The sequence below is a fragment of the Euleptes europaea genome, chromosome 13 (assembly GCF_029931775.1).
Source record: "Euleptes europaea isolate rEulEur1 chromosome 13, rEulEur1.hap1, whole genome shotgun sequence".
Lineage (NCBI taxonomy): Eukaryota > Metazoa > Chordata > Lepidosauria > Squamata > Sphaerodactylidae > Euleptes > Euleptes europaea.
The window spans coordinates 5,985,586-6,005,922 of record NC_079324.1 but is presented as its reverse complement, the minus strand read 5'-3'; the positions used below and the strand labels follow the sequence as shown (position 1 = coordinate 6,005,922).

Below are 20,337 nucleotides of genomic sequence, written 5' to 3'. Positions count from 1 at the left end.
GCCAGAGACTCGCGTCGGAGTTCCGCGGGGCGGGGGCTCGTTTTCAAGCCCCCCCCCCGGCCGACGACGAGCGCTCCCCTTTTGCTATTGCGAGGGGGGGGCGTCCCCGGCTCCAGCCCCGCAGGCGGACCTCCCCGGGCGCCCGGAGGACCGCGACCCCCCCCCGCAAGGAGGGCGGCGGGCCGCGCGAGGGGGGGCGGCGGGGTGGGGCCGGCCTGCCCTGGCCGGGGGGGCGAGGCGAGGCGAGGGGGCGGCGGCTGTATAAAGGGCGGCCGTGATGCCGGGCGGGCGGAGAGGCTTGCCCCGGCCGACGGGCGCCCCGCTCGGGCCCCGCGCGGCTCCCCCCGCCGCCCGCCTGTGAGCCTCGTCGGCGATGGGCGAGGTGGGCGTCTTGCTGGGCGGCCTGGAGCTGGACGGGCCCGGCGTGGCCTCGTGGCTGGGCGGCGCGGCCGCCGGCGACGCTGCGGGCTCGGTGGCCGAGCGGCTGGGCCAGATCGAGGGGCGGCTGCAGCGCGGCTCGCCCACCGACTTCGCCCACCTGAAGGGCGTCCTGCGCCAGCGGCAGCTCTACTGCCGCACCGGCTTCCACCTGGAGATCTGCCCCAACGGCACCGTGCACGGCACCCGCCACGACCACAGCCGCTTCGGTAAGCGCCGCCCGACCGCCCCCCACCCCACCCCACCCCACCCCTGGGGCAGGGGTGGCGGGGCGAGGGCGAGGCAGGGCGGAGAAGACCCCGGCGGGTCTGCCCGACGGTTTCCCCTGCTTTGCTTTGGAGGACAGAAACCGCGCTTCCCTTGGTTTACTCGGAAGTCGGTCTCGCGGCATTGAACGAGGGCTGCTCTCAGGGTAGGGTGCCAAGCTTTGTTCCCCTCCCCCCCCCCGCCCGCAGGTGCTTTGCTGAATCAGGAAGGTTAGGCAACCCCGGGCCAGAGCCAGGGGCTCTCCCGCCCAGCGGGCAAGCAGACTTCTTCAGTCCTTGGGGAAAGTGGCCGAAATCCCCTTTGTTCTCCATTTACCTTCGCCCTGGTCCCTACACACACACACACCCCACACCCCATTGGACCTAAGCACTTGTGGTAGGAATTCCTTCCCCTTCTAAGAGAGATTCTGGGGATGTGACATTAAGTAGGCGCAGTCAGTTTGGGCAGGCGGGTCTCCGGTACTTGGCTGAAAGGTGAAGATGAAGAGTTAGTTAACTGTGTGGCGCTTCCAATAAATCGAAGCATTCGCATTCCATAAGTGTTTCAGCAGTTGGCATCCAGCTCTGTAAGTGAGACCAGGCTGTTGATATAAAATGTTACAGATTTCTGCTCCAGGCTTCTCCCAAGGGCAGCATAAAATAAATAGCCGTTTGTTGTAACGGGAGGGCAGGATCCTGGGAAGCTCCGCTGGAGTCTTCAGATGCAGATTCGAATTGGCTGGGACGCAAAGAGTGACTGGCTGGGAGCGCTGGAGGGCTGCCTCCCCCTTCCCTATGCTCCCACCAGCCTGTTGGCATTCCAGATTTATTGGCTGCGGTGCAGGCTTCAGGGAAGGGGGCTCTAGACAGTGACGTCCAGCTTACTTTTGAGATCAAAACCTTCCCTTTCCGAAGCAGTACACCTGTGGGGGAGAGCAGCCTAGGAGGGCTTGTGGGCTTCCTCAGCTGGCTGGGCAATTGGAGGCTGCATTAGATGGCCCGTGCTGTGATCCAGCAGGGCTCTTCCCGTCTCCTTGGGAGTCTCCTGACACTTGGTGTGTGATGCTTTCAGGAACGCAGCCACTCTGCTGCGCTTTAGGAAAGTGTGGCTCAGCGGCTTCCTTTGAGGGGGCTGCCAGATGTGCGTGTTCACATGCTCTCGTGAGCTGCACTGAGCGCACCTGGGCTGTTTTGACTCTTGGCTCAGCATGGTGCATTGACTTGAAATTGGCTACTTGGGTAAAGGATTTAAATCTGGGTCGGGATGGTGTGGGGGGCAGGGGAGAGACTCTGCCCTTATAGCTTAGTGGCCGAGCGCACACTTCACATCCGGAAGGTCCCTGGGCAGTCCCCAGCCGCTCCCTTGAACACTGTGGGCAGGGCTGGGTCAGATCTCTTTGGGTGTTGCCGGTCAGAGGAGCCAATGCTGGCCCAGCCTGACCCGTGGAGGAGAGTGGCTGCTCCTTGGACCGTTAAGGGAAACATTTAGAAAGGCCTGAGTTTTGACTCTGATTTGATCGAGCCCTGAGTTTATTCTGAGAACTCAAGTAGCAGTGCAGGCTAGTGGGGGCTGCAGGGCCTCCCCTTTGCTGGAAGAGGTTCAGGAAAAGCAATATAATATCTTGGCCTTCCCGTGACAGTCGTTCCCAGAAGCCAGTCTAGGTTTCCTACGTAGGATGCCAAAGTGTAGCAGGTGAGCGCTGGAAGTCTGTGCTGGAAAGGAGCTTGTTCCATGGACCGGTGGCTTTCTAGCACCAGAGAGCCCTTTGCATGCTGCGAGACCCCACGCAAGGTGCGGCAAATGCCTCCTAGGGCCCGGCAGAACCCTGTGGCTGCACGTGGCCAGAGGAGGCGTGGGCCAATGGAGCTTATCCACCATTTTGAATCATCTCTTTGAGATGGTGAGTGTCTGAGGAACTCTGGGCTCTCCAGAACGCCCTGTGAATGCTGCACATTCTCCAGAAGGCACATGGGAGGGAGGGAGGAAGCCCTGATGAATATGGGAAGGGGGGCTTGGGAGGCGTAGTGACAGGCAAGCTTGTGCTTGTCTTCACTGCTGTGGTCAGGTCCCCAAGTGAGCCAGGAAGCTTCTTTGTAACATAAAAGGACCGATTTGCCCCCCACGACCACAGGCAGATGGGAACGGTGCAAGTGCCTGGGCTGATGGCACAAGGCCACCATTTTCCCAGGGCTTGTGCCAGAGCAGCCCTTGAAGAAACTTTTTCGTCAGGAGTGACAGGATAGAGCAGGGGTCCCCAACCTTTTTGAGCCTGCGGGCAAATTTGAAATTCTGACATGGCACAGTGGGCATAAAATGAATGCCACAGGAGGCGGAGCCAGCCACAAAATGATTGCCACATCTTAACTTCCGTAACACAGTGTAGATCCTCGTGCTGTGCTTGAAGCCGCTGCCAAAGCAACAGTTTAAAAATCCTGCACAGCCAATCAGAAGTCTTGCTGGGCAAAAGCCCTACCTGGCCCCACCCACTTCTTAAAAAGTTGGTGGGCACAAGATAATGTGTTGGCGGGTGCCATGGTGCCCACGGGTGCCACTTTGGGGATCCATGGGATAGATGTAGGAGCGGGATTGTCCCAGGCCATGTTCTTGCTCTCTAAATTGCAGGGTTGCCACCAGTAAACTGGAAAATTATGGACGATCTCAGCCTTCATGGTGTATGATGGGGGGGGGGGAACGTGATGACATTCTGAGGTGCGGTGACCACAGCTGAGGTGCGGTGAATTGAGCTGGAAGATGGGTCGCTCATTCCTAATGGTCACTGCAGCCTTTTATTTTCCTACTCAGCAAACTCAATATGGGATGACCAAAAGGTCAAGAATAATCAGAATTCCTTCAAAAGCATGTATCCTCTTTATTTCTTCTTCTCTTTTTAAATAAAGATACTTGCCCTGCTCTTCGCTGGGAGTCCTTTTCCACAAATGTATTTTTTGAAGCTGAAGGATTGACGTGAAATATGGACAAAGTTTATCCCCAAAAAGTTTGCGACTTACTGTGAACTGTCTGCAAAAATCTGCAGAGGGGCCAGCCCTCTTAAAGAAGTGCAGTCTCATGTGGGGGCAACCTTCCTTCAGTGGGTTAGCTGGGGTCCCAAAGGGGCTTGTGGCTGAAACAAGGTCAGGCCAAGAAACGTTGAGCATTACGAGTTGGATCTGTTCTGGCCTCCGACAATAGGGGCCGGCTGCTTGCGCTGGGAGACATTGCCACATTTGCAGAAGGGATCTGACTGAGTGTGGGCATTTTAGATAGTTTTCTAGCACTTTACATACGTCAGTAATCCTTAACAGCAACCCTGTGATGTAGGTCATTATTTTTATCCCTATTATAGATGGGAACCACCCATGCCAAACGAGTTTGTGGCAGAGGCCAATTTTGAACAGAGATCTTCCAGGTGCCCGCTGTTAGCAGTTTTGCCGCAGCAGCACAGAGAATAATCCAGCCTTGGTCATTAACGGTCTTTCAAAAACATTTTGGAATGAGCTTTTGCAGTGCATCTTAAAAATGAGGATACAGATTCTTTAGGTGATGTGTTCTCTAGGGTAGGGGTCCACAGTTGTAAGTGCCCTGTTTTCTCTGCTGAAAGTGTTACCTTTAGTAAAGGTGTTTGGATGAAGGCAGGTGCCCATTGATCAAAGCGGGCCGTGTGATCCGCCTGCTGCCTGGGACTGATGGGCTGCCTCCTTCGGGATCTTGATGTCGGGAACAAAGCAGCAAAGAAGTCTGTGTGAAGGAGGCTCGGGGGGGGGGGCTTGAGAAAATTGCCCCTGTGGGCCCAGCTGCTTTGGAAAAAATGCTTGAGAACGGAATAGCAGGGCCTGGATCTGCAGGCGTGGCAGCCGCGGTTCTGCTCGGACAACTAGGTTTTTGTATATTTTTGCTGTTGTGGAAGTTCCCTAGAGATTTTGCAGGCTTTGACATTCACACCCGGGTGCACCTGTTGCCAAACAGTTGCTGAGGTTTTCTTAGCTGAAAAATTTAGATTTGCAGATATTAGTCCAATGTCCAGCATTGCTCCGAAGCCCCCTTGCCCCTGGATATACTTGTACAAGACACGACAGGTGCAGGCAGCTGAAGTAATCTTTCAGCAATTGTTTCAGGAATACAACAATGGCTGGCAGGCTGCCCACTCTCCGGTGGCAGTTCAAAGATCACGCAGCTTTTCAGACATCAGAAATTCCAGTCGAATCTCACAGAATGTGATCTGGAGAGACTCAAAGGACTAAATGGAACGAATATCTCAGCCATGGGAGAGAAGACAAGAACTGGAAAAACAAAACACGCTTGGCCAGAGAAAACCCTGTTGTACTCAGAGAGGAAATTCTTGGTCTGGTCCCAAAAGCCACTCCCAGCAAATCTGGTGAAGTTGGGCAGTTGAAAGACGTTACCTTCTGAATTGGAGCTGGGGAACGGAAGAGTTTCTGGCCACCCCCACCCCCCACATCCAGCACTGAAACTGATCTGTAGCCTTGCATCGTCTGCATTTCTTGTAGAGGTTATCTTAGGCATGCTCAGAAAAGTTGCTCTGGTTGAGCCTGAAAATAAAGTTGTCCTGTGCTATTCAAATTATTATCCATCTTTCTCCAGCTAGGACTCATGGTGGGTAACATCCAGATGAATAATGTAAAATGAGGCAACCTGAGAAACGGCCCATTTTGAGACTACTTGAGAGTCCATTTGATGTAGTAGTCAGACCAGGAGCGAGAGGCCTTGGTTCCGATCCCTACACTGCTATTAATTTCACAAGATGACCTTGAGCCAGCCTAACCTATTTCACAGGATTGTTGTGGGGACAAAAAGGATGCTGGAGAACCACATACACTACTCTGTGCTCTTTACAGGAAAGGGCAAAATAAAAAATGTCATAGAGTGAGTGTGTAATGTGCTGTCAAGTTGCAGCCAACATGTTGTCCCAGCAAGGGCCTTCAAAGGCAAGTGAGAAGGAGAGGTGGTCTGCCGTCACCTTCCTCTGCAGAGTCTTCCTTGGTGGTCTTCCTTGCAAGTACAGACCTTGCTTAGCTTCCAAGATCTGACGAGATTGGGCTGTACCATGCAGCCTTCCCTCCCAGTGGTCGTCGAGTCACATCTGACCTTTGGCGACTTCGTAGGCTTTTCAAGGCAAGAGACCTTCAGAAGTGGTTTGCCATTGCCTGCCTCCACATCACAACCCTGGCATTCCTTGGAGGTCTCATGTCCAAATTATTACCAGGGTTGACCTGCTTCTGAGGTCTGAGGAGATCAGGCTAGCCTGGGCTATAAAGCTCAGGGTATAGATTGCTCTGAATACAGAAAGGTCTTCACATTCCTCCCAAAATGTTCCAATGTTTTCTTGAGGGAAGGAGTTCCATAGTAATGAAATAGCAATGGAATCACCACCAAGAAAGCTCTGTAAATTGTTCTTGTTGCCTTCTCCAGAGGACAAGGTGGCCCCACCTCTGGGCTTGCCTTGCAGATCGAATATGATGTGGAGTTCTGCCCTGTCCAGCAAGGAGAGGGCCCTGCCTCTGCCCACCACAGTCCCAGGATTTCCACCCAAAATGTCCCATTGACTGTGTGAGATTACTTTCCAGTATCTGTGCTCAGGGTTGCCTGGAGACACATGGCCTGTCCTTTCATCGATACTTAGTGGGATGTTATTTACAAGGTGACATTATTTACTTCCATGCCATGAAAAGCTTCAGCTGCCCATTTCCACAAGATAAGCCTCTCTTAAAGGGACAGGGTATTTTTTTTCCAGGCCTGTTATCAACCTAGTTGTAGGCAGATTCCTTTAAGGCAGGGGTGGGGAACCTTTTTTCCGCCAAGGGCCATTTGGATATTTATAACATCATTCGTGGGCCATGCAAAATTATCAACTTAAAAATTAGCCAACCAAGCTCCAAGCAGGCAGCTGCCCCCTCCCCCTGGAGTGGACAAGCAGGCAGGTATCCAACCGGTGGCGAACTCGCCCACCTGGTGGCACAGGATGGTCTGTTGCACCAGCCAGGTGAAGCCATCCAGCTGCATGCTGGAGTTGCTCCTGCTCCGCATGATTGGGGCCGGATCCTACAGCTGGCTCCTGCTACTTCCACCTGCAGGGATGAAATGAGGACACACTGGCTAAGAACTTGTCCCTGTGCATTCTGGCCCTGCCCCCTTTAGCCCCTCCATTGTTGCCACTTCCTCCCCCAGCCCCCTTGTAGTACAGAGAGAATACGTTTCTCTATGGCCCGGGTGGGAAAGGGTTAGCACAGTTTCTTGGACGGTTCTAGCAGCTCCATAGCTAGCGACTCTTCTGCAAGGGGGGGAAAAGGTTCCTTTTCTTGGCAAAACAAACTCACATCTGCCTTGAATAGAGGCTATTCCTGTCCACAGGAGGGGGTGGATCGCCAGTCTTAGATCCTTCTGAGCCAGAGATCTGCCAGGACCCACGAAGAGCCAGACCAAATGATTCCGCAGGCCTTAAACAGCCCCCCAGGCCTGATGTTCCCCACCACTGCTTTAAGGCACTGCCTACTGCAGTTGGCTATGCTGCCACTTGGGGTGGCCTGTCTAGCATCGACCGGAGCCTGGGCCTTTTCGATTGGGGCTGCAGCTCTAGGGAATGGGCTCCTGAAGAGGGGCCCTCTTTGGAGACCTTCAGGAGGCGCTGCAAGACCTGCCAGTTTGCCAGGGCTGTTGGGGTTTAAATGGCCGGCATCTTTGAAAGGGGGTAGCGGGAGAGATTTGGGGTTTAGCTGCTTTATTTTTGCTTTTAACAGATTTTTTTTAACTATTATTGCAAGCTACCTTGAACCACAAAGAAAGGTGGGAAACAAATGTTTTAATAAATAAATTTAACATGAATTAGCCAGGAAGAAGAATCCAAGAACCACCATATGGGAAAGTGTCTCCCCCCCCTTATACTTTTCTAATATTTTCTATCATACATCCCCACTTTGTTTCTTAACCTTCTTTGCTGATTTGCCTCTTCTCTGTGTGCTTCTATTTGGGGACAGCAGAAGTCCAAAAGAGTAACACAGGCATGGCAGCATTTACTAAGGAAGGTTTCAGGAGAAGGGTAAATCTGCGCTTCTAATGTGGATCTGCACCCATCTGTCATTTTCTTTAAATTAGTTTAGAATTTTAAAGAACTGTAGAAGCTCCACCTGAAGTGTTCCAGGCAATTGAATGGGTGGGAAATAGTTGGCATCATGGACAGTAGCCTGTAGGCAACCATGGTAGTAGCCTTTGGAGCTGAAATTCAGCTGATGTGTCATGTGTGATGTGCTGGCTGGGGGCGTGCTTGCTGACTTCAGTGCAGCGGTTGGAGCCAGAAGTACCAAACCATTGGGTATGTGCCGGCTCCAGTAAAAAGACCATACTGGGCAGTTTGGCTGGAAGTGGTCATGGGATGCCAGTTCAGTGTCTGTTAGTGACATTGCTCAGGAATTACAATGAGGCTACCTACGTGCTTCAGAAGTGCATACTACTCCTTCCCCTGCATTACAACCCAGAGAGATTAAGCAGTCTAAGGTCCTTCCATGTGGAATGTTGAGATCTTAGAACTGGCAAGAGGAATTTGTGAGATGTAACCCAACCAGTGGGAGTCAGGAGAGCTCATAAAAGGCTGGACACTCCAGTAGTTCTATAAATAGAGGGAACATCCTTATTCCTGGTTGTTCTGTGCTCCCTGCTGTCTCTGCCTGTGTGCACAACCTTTCTGCGTGCAGCTAGCAGCCATTTATGAGTCCTGATTTAAGTGAATCTTTGGTTCTCTCTTAAGGTGTCCATGCTGAGGACCATCTTGGACTTTGAAGGGCAGCTCAGCCCCCTTGATGTAATAGATCTCTGCAGGCTACCGTACTTCTCTGTACTTTCCATTTCTGCTAGAGCCACAGCCTCTCCAGCCATACTTAGAAATGCTGGGCAGGAGACTCAGGCTGGTACTGCAGATCCAGCTCCAGGTAGTTTGTTGCCCCAAGCAAGGTGTCCCCGCCCCCTCCTGGTCCTGCGTTGCCTCTGACAAGCCCACCCCAAAGCTTCTGCAGTACATTGATGCTCTCATTGCTCCACCCTGAGATGATGCTTCGGTGGCTTGGCTGGAGAGCCGGCCCTGTGGCACCATTGTGCGAAGAATGAGGTTGAACCTGCTGCTGTGCACCAGAGTTACTCCCTGCAAGGTAGCAGTGTGCCAGAGCCCACTTTGTTGGGATGCAGAACTATAAAACACACATCCAAAAATGAATAGACGTAAACCTCTATTTATTGCTCGTCTTGGCAAAACTGGCCTCTCTGTATGTCCCGGATGCTGATGGAGCCTTCCTTAAGGAACACACCCTTGTGTAACTGAAGGCTCCAGAGAGTTCCAGCCCGTTCACAGAATTGAAATGAATCCTCTACTAGCAAAATGCCTGCCATGGTGAGAGGTTTGGGCCCATTACATTGTGTGGACCTCTGGAAGGAAGCAGTTGTGTACATGCTGTATGCAGCCATGCGCTCCTAGCGGTTTCCCTGCCAATGGAACCTGGGCTGGGGTAGGACGTTGGTTGTCCCATTCCCCCGACAACTTTGTTCAGTAGAGCTCAACCATTAAGAACCACAGGTCATGCTAGTATGTGGCAAAGATATAGAAGCCAGGACTGGCTATTATTTTGTAGTTCATCATATGGACATCCTTAGAACCACTGTTGAGTCTCCCAGGCAGTGTTTATGTTGCAGAACATTGCTGGATATTAGCACATCTGATGAACAATTGAGCAAGTAACAGCAAGAGGGAATCAGCTGTAGATTTTGCAGTTGACCCCTGCAGAATCATGTGGATGGGTGAGATTGGTTTGCGGGAGTCTATACCATCGGGAACAGTGCCTCCCCTGAGACATGTTAAGAAGTGCAGTAGCTGCCATGTTAGACCAGCTGGAGTCACATAGAAATAAGGCAGGTTCACCTGGGCAAGCAAGGCTCCCTATGATTAGAAGCCCCACAGTGACTCTGGCAGCTCACATTTCCACCAGCTCTTTCAGCCACCTGCCGAGAGCCTTTTCCAGGCCCCTCCCAGCATTGATTCCACACACCCTCCCTACTACAGCACCTTCTTGGACAAAGTAGAGAGGAGCAAGGAGTCATCTGGTTGTGCCATGTGTTCAAAGTCCTACAAGAAGAGGGGCACTGCGACAGTGAAGAAGCCTGCAGGTGGCATGGAGAGAAGGTTGGAAGGGGGCAAGAAATTGTAGCTGCTTCTGAGCTGTGGTCGCTTGGAGGCTTCCAGTGACAATCTGCTGCCACAAGTTGGCAGCCTCAAATTTTAATTCCCCCCCCCTTCTGGCAAGTGGTGAATTGCCCTCCATGCACACGTGTAGTGTTTTTTTTAACTTGATAGTATTTCCAACTGTCACCATACAAACTGGACATAATTTCTGTAGTCAAGTTTTGCGTTGCCTGAGAAATGGGTTTCTGTACAGCTAGATTTGAGACCAACAAGATTTGGGGTGGGGGTATAAGCTTTCGAGAATTAAAGCTTCCTTTGTCAGATACAAGTCGGAATAGAGCTCCAGGTTCTTATATTCCAGTGAGAAGGTGGGCGGGGTGTAGTCTTTTGGTATTAGTGGTTTTGGACTGTTGTTGTTCCTTGGTTCTTGCCTCTTTGCAGAGGTGTACGCTTGTCATTTGGGAGGGCTTCTGATAATGGCGGTGACCTTCAGGGGAGAGCAGATTCCTTTGCCGTTGCTCTGAGTGCTGCTCACCTGTGCTGGCATTTGCTCCAACTCAGCAGAGCCATGGGTTGCTGACCCTGGTAGATCAGCATCCTTGTTGCTGCCTTTTGAAGACCCTTTGCTGAATTGCCCTTTGTATAAATTGCCAGTGCTTCCCCCAGATAGTTAGAGGTTAAATACTTACATGGGAGGGCTGGTGGAGCTGTACCGTGTCTGTAGAGCGCGTGATGATAAATAACTGTGCATGAACCCAGCCTGCCATTGTATATGTAGTAACTGCTGGGGTATATGTCTAGCTATTGGTAGCACCATATTGTGGAACAGTTATGTTTCCCTACTATATTTTCAACAGACAGAAGAAGATGCCGCTTAGCTTTGGGGGCAGTTATTGCTGAGGAAATGCAACACATTGTCAAACAGCAGCATCCTCCAAACAGAGTCAGGGCCCTCAGCAACGCATATGGAGGCGTGTCTTAGGCAGTGACCCCATTTTCATCAACAACACATTGAGGGTACGGAGTGGTATTCCCTGTGTTCTTAAAGTAACTACATTTTCTCTCCATTTTTTCCTTTAAAGGGATTTTGGAATTCATTAGCTTGGCTGTAGGGTTGGTTAGTATCCGTGGTGTGGACTCTGGACTCTACCTTGGGATGAATGAGCGAGGCGAGCTGTACGGATCGGTAAGTGTTAAACTCTTAGGGATTTGTGGAATGCCAAAATGAAGGTGTTGTTGTGGCTTGATATTGTCTGATGTGCATTATTTGTGGCTTTTGCCTTTCACACTTGGTATAATTAATTTGGAAGGATGTCTGGGGCTAATAATGATGGCACCCTTTATGGCCCTGGAAACAGTTGTGCAGAAAGGCCTGGGCTTTCTACATTAGGGTTCGGAGGTTGAACCCACTGCTTCCACTAGACTGAACAGAAGTGCAGACTGCGTAGCTTGCCTTAGGAAGGCAGCCACAGCATAATAGTACAATTATGTCAGTTGAAAAATAACTGCATCAAATTAAGCATTAGAATAAAGCCACCATATTGAGCTCCAAAAGATCCTCTTTGTGCTTTTAAAAGGGCTGTGTTCTCTCTTACCTGTGTAAGGGGCTTATTCTGAAGCCTTGACTCACCTGAGAGAAAGTCTGGTTGCTTCTGATCTCCTGTCTCCTATAGAACATCCTCTTGGACAAGCCCATCTCACTGAATCTATGTGGGAGGGGGCAATAGCAAGAAAGCTGCTCTCTGTGCAGGTCCCAGTCCATGGAGGGAAATCTCGTCAGCATCAGGGCCTTCAGGGAGGCCCAGGAACTGGTTGTCAACCTATTTACTGCCCTGATTATTAGAAAACAAGAGGCAGTTTTTTGAGCAGTGTAGCTTCAAAGGCAGCCCTGCAAGTTTCATGAGCATGGGGAATCATTGCTGTTTTTCAAGAGCGGGCACCAGAAAACACTGTACTAAACTCAAACTACAACCAGATCTGTCTTCTTTCAGAAAAATAAATCAGCAGTGCAATCCTAGGCGGAGTTACTCCAGTCTAAACCAACTGTAGACTATAGCAATTGCATAGGCTGCCTAAAAAAATATCAGTGGGTTCTAGATCAGATCAAGCCTGAACTCTTCCAGGAAGCTAAAATGACCTTACTGAGGCTGTCGTACTTTGGTCACATTGGGAGAAGACCAGAGTCACTGGAAAAGATAATCATGCTGGGAAAAGTTGAAGGCAGAAGGAAAAGAGGAAGACCCAACAAGAGATGGACAGAGTCAGTCAAGGAAACCACGGCCTTCTGTTTGCAAGACCTGAGCAAGGCTGTGAACGAGAGGATGTTTTGGGGGCAATTAATTCATAGGGTCACTGTAAGTTGCAAGCGATTCGACAGCACTTTAACTCTCACACAAAACTGTGTAGAGGATTGCACTGTAAAATTCCATACTTGCAGACTATGCAAATTCAGAACAGCTGAATTCTGTGACTTGTTTAAATTATGCTAATTGAGTAAATGTTTGTATTTAATTTTGCACAATCTGATTTTGATAGTCCATAGGAAGCTAAAGTGCATAAAGGTCCTTCCTACAGCCAGGAGAAATCTTACTCAGACACCCCCTCTGTCCTTACCTGTATAGTACTGGAGTCAAGAGCGCTCGACAGATGTTTTAAAAAATGAACACCAAGATTGTGAAGTGGCAGCATCTTCTTTGTATGTTTTGTGCTTACGCAGCACTGTGGTGCATCTTTTTGAGCCTTGCTAGAGCTCGGATGTGAACTCTCGTGGGACATTCCACCTTTGCCCTTGAAATCTGCAAGGATCTGGGGAGCAGTTATGGCTCTTTAGCACTCAGGTTAGCCAACAAGTTAAAACTGTCACCTGACTCTGTGAATGCTCTTTTGCTTTAGAATTCAATGAAAGGAGTAAGTTGAGTGTCAAGGCTCTACCTTCCTCTGGGCATGCCACTGGGACAGGCCACAGCCAAGGGTTGCCAGATCCTGGAGATTTGGGGGGTAGAGCTTGGAGAGGGCAGGGTTTGGGGAGAGGAGATACCTCCGTAGGGTATAATGCCATAGAGTCCACCCTCCAAAACTGCCATTTCTTCCAGGAGGACTGATCTCTGTGGCCTGGAGACCAGATGTAATTCCAAGAGACCTCCAGGCCCCACCTGGCAGTTGGCAACCCTAGGCCATACCCAGGTTCCCACACACCTCATACTGAGCCAGCTCATTAGACCCTTTCTGTGCATGAGGCTCTGAAAACATTGTCCCCAACATATGTGAAGATCCCAAGGATTGACCTTGGCACTTTTTGCATGCCAAGTACTGAGTGAGCTCAGGCTTTTACAAGATTCTGCCTGGATCCCACTTTTGGCAATCGACTAAAATGTCCACAGAGGCCCCTCCCCAAACTGACACTGGGTCGAATGCCACCTGTGCTAGTGAGCGATGGAGTGGATTCTCATGACTGCTTCCCACGGGCTCCCCTGGCTGGCTTTATACAGGGCCTGGCTTTTCTCTGTGGCTATCAGAGTGACCAATTCATGAGACCCCTGCCAGTTGAGAATCCTCCCTCCTGTGAGATGTTTGGGTGGGCTACTCAAGTCAGTTCCATACCCAGGTTTGGCCATGGGCTCAAAGGCAGCCAGTATGAGAGGAATCACATCACAGTATCAGTGTCAGCAGGTCATTCCTGGTCTTAACTATTTTAGGGGGATGACTTCAGGGTATCTTTAATGCCTTAGCTCTTTAGGCATGACCTCAGGAGGTGTTTATGTTGCTTCCCAGAATCACCAGGCTGAACAGAACCTCCGGGAGAATTTTTTTAAGTTTTTGGCAACAAGGCTCTCTCCCTAAAACTAAGCCGCCCCGACCTGATCCAAGAACACAGAAATCAAAGCCAGTGAACATGCATGACTGGGTGGCAGCGCTGCAGGCTGAAGCTGATACACTTTGCGCCACAGAGAAAACCAGAAATCTAGGAGAACAGTCTTGCCTCCTCTGTGACACGCTGGTTTTCTGTGTGCAGAGTTTGGGGGGGGTATACAGGAGCAGGCAGTCCCATTTTAGACCGCATGCCCAGTCCTGGCACAGCTCAGGAACAGTTATAGCCCCCCCCCCCGGTCTGTGGGAGGAGTGGGCCACAGCTTGGCATCCTTCTGCCCTCCCACACACAAACCTTGAGCCTCTGGTCAAATTTCACCATGAAGAATATCAGGGATTGAAACGTATTTCAAGCATCAGTTCTTCAGTGGAATAATTGTGATGTGTAGTGTCCCATCAGAGAAACAGGGTCCTGTTGTAGGGGAACATAGTCAATCAAGCAATCAGTCAGTCAATCCAAGACAGCTTTTTTGGCACAGGGAATTTACAGTCTAAACTTTGAGAGCAGGGACGTCCGATAGAGAGCTGATCCTAGCGCCACGCTCCTCGGGAACCTCCCGGGGAATCCAAGAAACATACCAATTTGGGGTGCAATAAAGCACTCCACCCCTGTTCCTAAATAGTGGACTGGGGAGCAGGAATACCCCTGCAGCCAAGAAGAGCGGTGTTGACTCCCATATCCTCTGAGAGAGCTTTTTTAAGTCCCTCGGAGGTTTGGACGCTGTCCTGCCGGCATCGAGGGGACTACATTGCCACGAACGCTTCTTTGGCACCAGGCTTTGATCTCCTCTATTACCATCTAAAGAACTATATTAAAGGGAAGAAAACCTCATCTTCCAAGATCTGAGTAAGTTACAAGACCTCTTTTGTTTTTACCTTGATCTAGAAGCTTTGAAGGATTGGAAAAAACGTTTACGAAATCTGCGTCTCTCCACCCAATGCTTAAGTGACTTTTTAAATAAAAAAGCCATTAGATAAACCGCCATGGACCTTATCAATTCGATCAGTGGGTAGACGCAACAAACGGGACTGTTGAAAGACATCATAACCACCAATCAGACACTGCGATGCTGAAAGGGGAGGGAGGAATGGAAACCCCCCCCCAGCTCTGGCATCTTTCCGGCTTAAGTAGGTCCTCCAGCCACGTTCTCCCTGGAAGTGACCTGTCTTGGAGAACCGGAAGACAGCAAGAAAATAAACTCGTTGCTTTTTATGATGTCCAATAACAGTATCAGTACCATCGAGAACGGAGAAGACAGGCTATCACAAGAGATCGTAGGACCGGAAGTGTGTCTCCCTTGTGCAGCTGCCAAATAGCTCCTATAATCCTGGATCATTGAGAGGAGGCAACAGAAGGTCCACAATCTTGCAACTTCCTGTGCACTTCCTGTTTCCTGTTTCACTGCCAACCTAGAGTGTCCTTAAACTCGATGGTATTTTAAAACTAAAAAGCCCTTTTTTACATTAATTGGAAGAATTTAAACCTACTCATTTTGGCGAACATGCAAACCTTAAGAACATGCTACCTTAAGAAGCAACTATGGATAAGGCTGATAAGAAAATGCAAGAAATGCTAGCCAAACAAGCTGATATGTTTGCAAAACAACCCGACCAAGTGTCCAAACAAGAACAGTTATCACAACAAATGAACCAACTAACTGTTATGTTGAACACTTTAAGTCAATCTATCAACCAAAAACTGGATAATGTAACAGAAGAGGTATGAAAACCCAAGTTACGACAATGAAAACAGATATGAAAACAATGGATTCTTCAGTTAAGAAGGTGATTGAAGAACAGAAAGAGGTTAAGAAAAAAGTGGAAAACCATGACAAACAATTTGATGCAATACATTCCAAAGAAGAGACAGTAAAGGACCAGCTGGCCATGATGGATATGAAAGTGAGAGAAACTAACATCCTTTTGCGCAGCCTGCCTGAAGAATTAGGTGACACTAGAGAGGTCATTATAAAAACCCTGGCTGAACTAACTCAAATAGATGAACAAGAATTAAACCATGCAATAAACAGAATATACAGAATTCCTTTACTGACTAGATTGAAGAAATCGAAGGCCAGAGATATTATGATTTCCTTCTACGACACTAGGATGAAGGAGGCTATCATGCAAGTTCACTATAAGAATCCCTTGTCTGTAGAAGGAATCCCGTTAAACTTGGGTTTTCATATCTTTGATCTCTTCTAGCATTTCTTGCATTTCCTTATCAGCCTTATCCATAGTTGCTTCTTGAGAAGTTCTTTAGATTTTGATAATGCAGGTGAAGGACTATGTAGAGATCCAGATTTTTGGTGAGGTCCAGACATTTACCCTAAAGGGAATGTTTTTATATAGTTTGGCAGGTCCCAAAATCACTAATCTTGTGATTAGGTAGTTTAGTTCAGTCTATTTTGCATGTTCTCCAAAATGAGTAGGTTTAAATTCTTCCAATTAATGTAAAAACGGGCTTTTTAGTTTTAAAATACCATCGAGTTTTAAGGACACTCTAGGTCTAGAAGAACTAGAAGGCTTCGACAATAGAAGTGGTTGGCACGGATATTTGTGGTACGATAAAATTAAGACACATACATCATTTCAACAACATATGGTTAAATCCTCCTAATTTAAAACCTGGCAAAAATATAAACATCTTTTAGAACCAAAGACACCACTGTGGGTTTCATCGCAAGAAATGTTGACGCTACAACCATTGAGGCCAGCTCAATTTATTACATATCATGATCTCTTAAAGTGGGATTACAATAAATGTTCGTTAAAAGACTATGATGAAGTCAAGGACCATTTGACCTGGTTTCAATATCATCAGATAAATTCCGCCTTTGTTCAGGATCTGAAAACAGGATTTTTAAAAAATCAATTTTTCAAAAACTCTTACTGGACACAAATGACCATTTAATATCTAAAATGTACAAGCTATTGTTAGAGCTTTACTGTGAACAAGACCAAATTAAACCCGCTATGATTAGCTGGGCACAGATGCTAAATAAATGGGAAAGACTTTGGTCACGAGATATGAAATTCATACTTTCTCAATCATTAAGGGAAAATGTTTACAAAATGATGTATAGATGGTATTTGACACCTAAAAAACTGGCAATTACTTACAAATCGATGTCCCCGAAATCCTGGAAGTGTAACAATGAAATAGGTTCATTTCATCATTTGTGGTGGACTTGTGATAAAGCAAAAGACTTTTGGGACATGATTTACAATGAAATAAGGTTAATTATTCAAAGCAGTGTACCTAAAACACCTGAAATGATGTTACTAAGTATGATACCTGACTCTATTATATCTCAAAGATCATTTTTGATATATGCCACCACAGCTGCAAGACTAATTTATGCAGCTAAATGGAAGACAATGGAAATTCCAGACAAAAGAGACTGGATACAAAAGATGTTAGAAATGGCGAAAATGGCAAAACTTACTGCATTGATAAATCAAAAAGACAATGTACAATTTATGGGTGAATAGGGGGCTGGAGGGTTTACTGTGAAACTGAACTTCAACTGGGGAAATTTAAAGGTTACGCATTGATCTAATCCATTTTTTAAAGATATTGTTGAAGAAATGTGATACATTAATTTTGCTTTTAATTTTAAATAATTTCTTTAATACTATATATAATGCTTAATAATTATAATTTATAATTGTTTTAAACCAAATATAATATAACAATGAAATAAGCATTTTTGATTTGAAGTACTCTGTAACTATAGATGAATTGATATCAGGCAAAGAAACCATATTTAGTTATATAAAACAAGGATTAGAATTTTCAATACAAAAGAGCAAATAGGTTTATAACAAGATGGAGGAGGATGAAAGGGAAGTTTTTTAATATTTACTCAATAACAAAGATATATTTTCAACAATAATGTGATTTTTTTCTTTTTCTTACTGATAAATTATATACATTGTTGAAATGTTTTGTTTATGATGTTATGAAAAATAATAAAAACTGTTTATAAACTTTGAGAGCAGGGAAACAACAGAGAGATGATAGGCATGGAACAAATTAATTGCCGCTATTATTAATGATGATTAAATCTTCCGGTGTATGATCCATTCAGTTGATATTTTGTGTGTGATGTGTACAGTTGATATTTCAAGTTTGTCCTTTTTTGTGGCAATTTAAATTGCTTTCATGTAATTTAGCATGTCAGACTAGGATCCAGGAGACCCAGGTTCAAATCCCCACTCTGCCAGGGAAGCTCACTCTCAACCTAACCTACCTCACAGGATTATATGAGGGTCACATTTGAGATTTCTAGAAGAATCGCTCTCACCTTCTGTCTGCACAGATTTTTTTACTTTTCCCTTCTACTGCCACCAGTTTAGTTTTAAGGCATTTATGTCTTGTAGAAACAAGTCCTAAAAATGTGCATTTTAAAAATTAAAATTGAAATGAGAGGTAGCAAGTGTGAAATGTTTTAATAAGTAGTAGATTTGGGTGGAAGTAATGGTGGTTCAGTGCTTTAGCTTTCTGGGACAAGTCCTAGGGTGTCCCCGCTCTGGAGGCTCAAGCTAAGTGCCATTGGGCAGCTCAGACCCAGCTAGTAACGATGGGCATCGCCCGGCTCATGGCTTCCTCCTGTGTCGCCTCTGGCTGGATTCCAACTGAGCACCTCTGCTTGCCCCATTTCTGGGTTATCAGGAAACCCACACAAAACCACAAGGATTGTTATTAATATAAAATGCATATTTGGTTCAGTTGTGAAATACCATTTGCCAGGGTACGAGTGTTGGGAGAAGCCCTTGTTTCCTTGCTGGCAGGCTTCCTGGGAGCATCTGACAGGCCGTGGTTGGAGATGGCATGAGGGAACAGGTGGACCTCAAGCCATGGCACACCTGCCTCTCAGCATCTGTGAGCCATGATAGCTGAGTGGAACCTCCAGGTTCAGGGGCAGTTCATCCCTGAATGTCAGGGACAATGAGCAGGGAAGGCTACTTACAGGTCTCCCAGAGACTGCCCTCCATTAGAAATCAAATGGGATCTTGTTCGATCCAGCAGTGATCCAGCAGTACTTGTGTACTTACATACAGAGGAAATCTCAGTATTTCTCACATATGATCTCTTTCTCTCTCTCTCCTCCCCGACCCCCAATGTCCACACAGAAGAAGCTCACAAGAGAGTGTGTTTTCCGTGAGCAATTTGAAGAAAACTGGTACAATACTTACGCCTCTACTCTGTACAAGCACTCTGATTCCGAGAGACAATATTATGTTGCTTTGAACAAGGACGGCTCCCCCAGAGAAGGATACAGGACTAAGAGACACCAAAAATTCACTCATTTTTTACCAAGGCCTGTGGAGCCTGCTAAGATCCCTGCAATGTACAGAGACCTCTTCCACTACAGGTGACATTCTCTATTGCTTGGGAAGCCAGTGTATATCCCTTGGCCTCCCAAGGCTTCTGCTGGAGCGTTGTATCTTATAATCATTCCATCCTTCTTTTCACGTCTAGGTAACAGATAGAGAAGCACTACAAGGAATCCCGATATTGCTAATTCCTTGGTATTTTCTTGTAAGAGATCAAGGTCAAGCAAACTTGTGTCGGGTGGGGGCAGGAATGGGACAAGGAGCCACCCAGGCGATCATTCGCATCTTTAATGGTTTTAATGTCTAGAAGGCTCTGAAAAAGCAAACGTTGACACAGAGAAAAGATCATTTCGGAAACTCAAACCAGCCACATGATGAAGATGAAAAAAGGCTGCAGAGATTACTCATCTGCTACTCGTGTTTGAATGGTTGCATCTCACAGGGTCCTTCCGGTGGTGGTATGGGGCTGTTGTCCATGCTACTTGGATTCTATCAGAGTGGTCATAGAAGATTTGCCAGGAATTGTTGGTCTGCAGCTCATAGACCTCCATGGTGGGACAATGAGAGGCAGAGACCCCAGAGAATCCAGACGAAGCCCGGCAGCAGTTAGTCCTGGATCCGGAGGGCTATGTGCGTGCGCATGGGAACATGGGCTTCCTACTGTTGAGACAATAGGAGCAGGAGAGGGTGGGTCAGGGAACGAACATTCTTTAGATATAAACATACTGTTCATAAGGACAAATTTATTTATAAAGTATATATGATATTTATTTTATATATTTATTTATTTCAAAAATATTTTATTTTTAAAGTAGATGTATTATGGCCCAACTTTCAACAGAAAGCATAAGGTCTTACTGAAACAAAAAAGGGGGTAGGTTTTAAAGAGCTTATTGGCAATAAAATTTTCTTTATATGTTGTGAGTGGTTTGCTAATTTATTGCAATCATATGAAATCAATTCAGCCTGCAAAAACAAAAAACAAAAACCTGTAGAAGAGGGTGCTAATTTAAGGACCCTGTACAAAGATCAACCCAGGACACGTTTAGGCTGTGAACTCAGGGGCAAAAAGCTGAGTGACATGATGAAAGCCTGAATGATTGGCTTTCAAAGATTCCCCCCCCCCCCCGGCCCGGGAGTACAGGACCAGAGTCTGAGACTGGTTCTGATTTCTGCCACTGTTAGGTGATTATATTTAATCAAGTAAAGCTTCCAGTTTCTTTATTTGGCCTCTCCAACTACGGGAAGATGGCGCAATAGCATGC

General features: G+C 47.5%; 1 protein-coding gene across 1 annotated transcript; it reads left to right on the top strand.

The window, feature by feature from the left end:
* Nucleotides 1–373: 373 nt before the first annotated feature.
* Nucleotides 374–19,143, top strand: FGF16 (fibroblast growth factor 16). Its single transcript, XM_056859842.1, has 3 exons — nt 374–647; nt 10,945–11,048; nt 18,869–19,143. The coding sequence occupies exons 1-3, from the start codon at nt 374–376 to the stop codon at nt 19,112–19,114; spliced, it is 624 nt and encodes a 207-aa protein (XP_056715820.1). The 3' UTR covers nt 19,115–19,143.
* Nucleotides 19,144–20,337: the final 1,194 nt, after the last annotated feature.

Bases quoted from the DNA above. Each gene is read 5' to 3' on its own strand.
- FGF16 (XM_056859842.1), top strand. From the start codon at position 374: ATGGGCGAGGTGGGCGTCTTGCTGGGCGGCCTGGAGCTGGACGGGCCC. The intron at 648-10,944 runs GTAAGCGCCGCC...TTTCCTTTAAAG, and splicing joins CCACGACCACAGCCGCTTCG to GGATTTTGGAATTCATTAGC. The intron at 11,049-18,868 runs GTAAGTGTTAAA...ATGTCCACACAG, and splicing joins GAGGCGAGCTGTACGGATCG to AAGAAGCTCACAAGAGAGTG.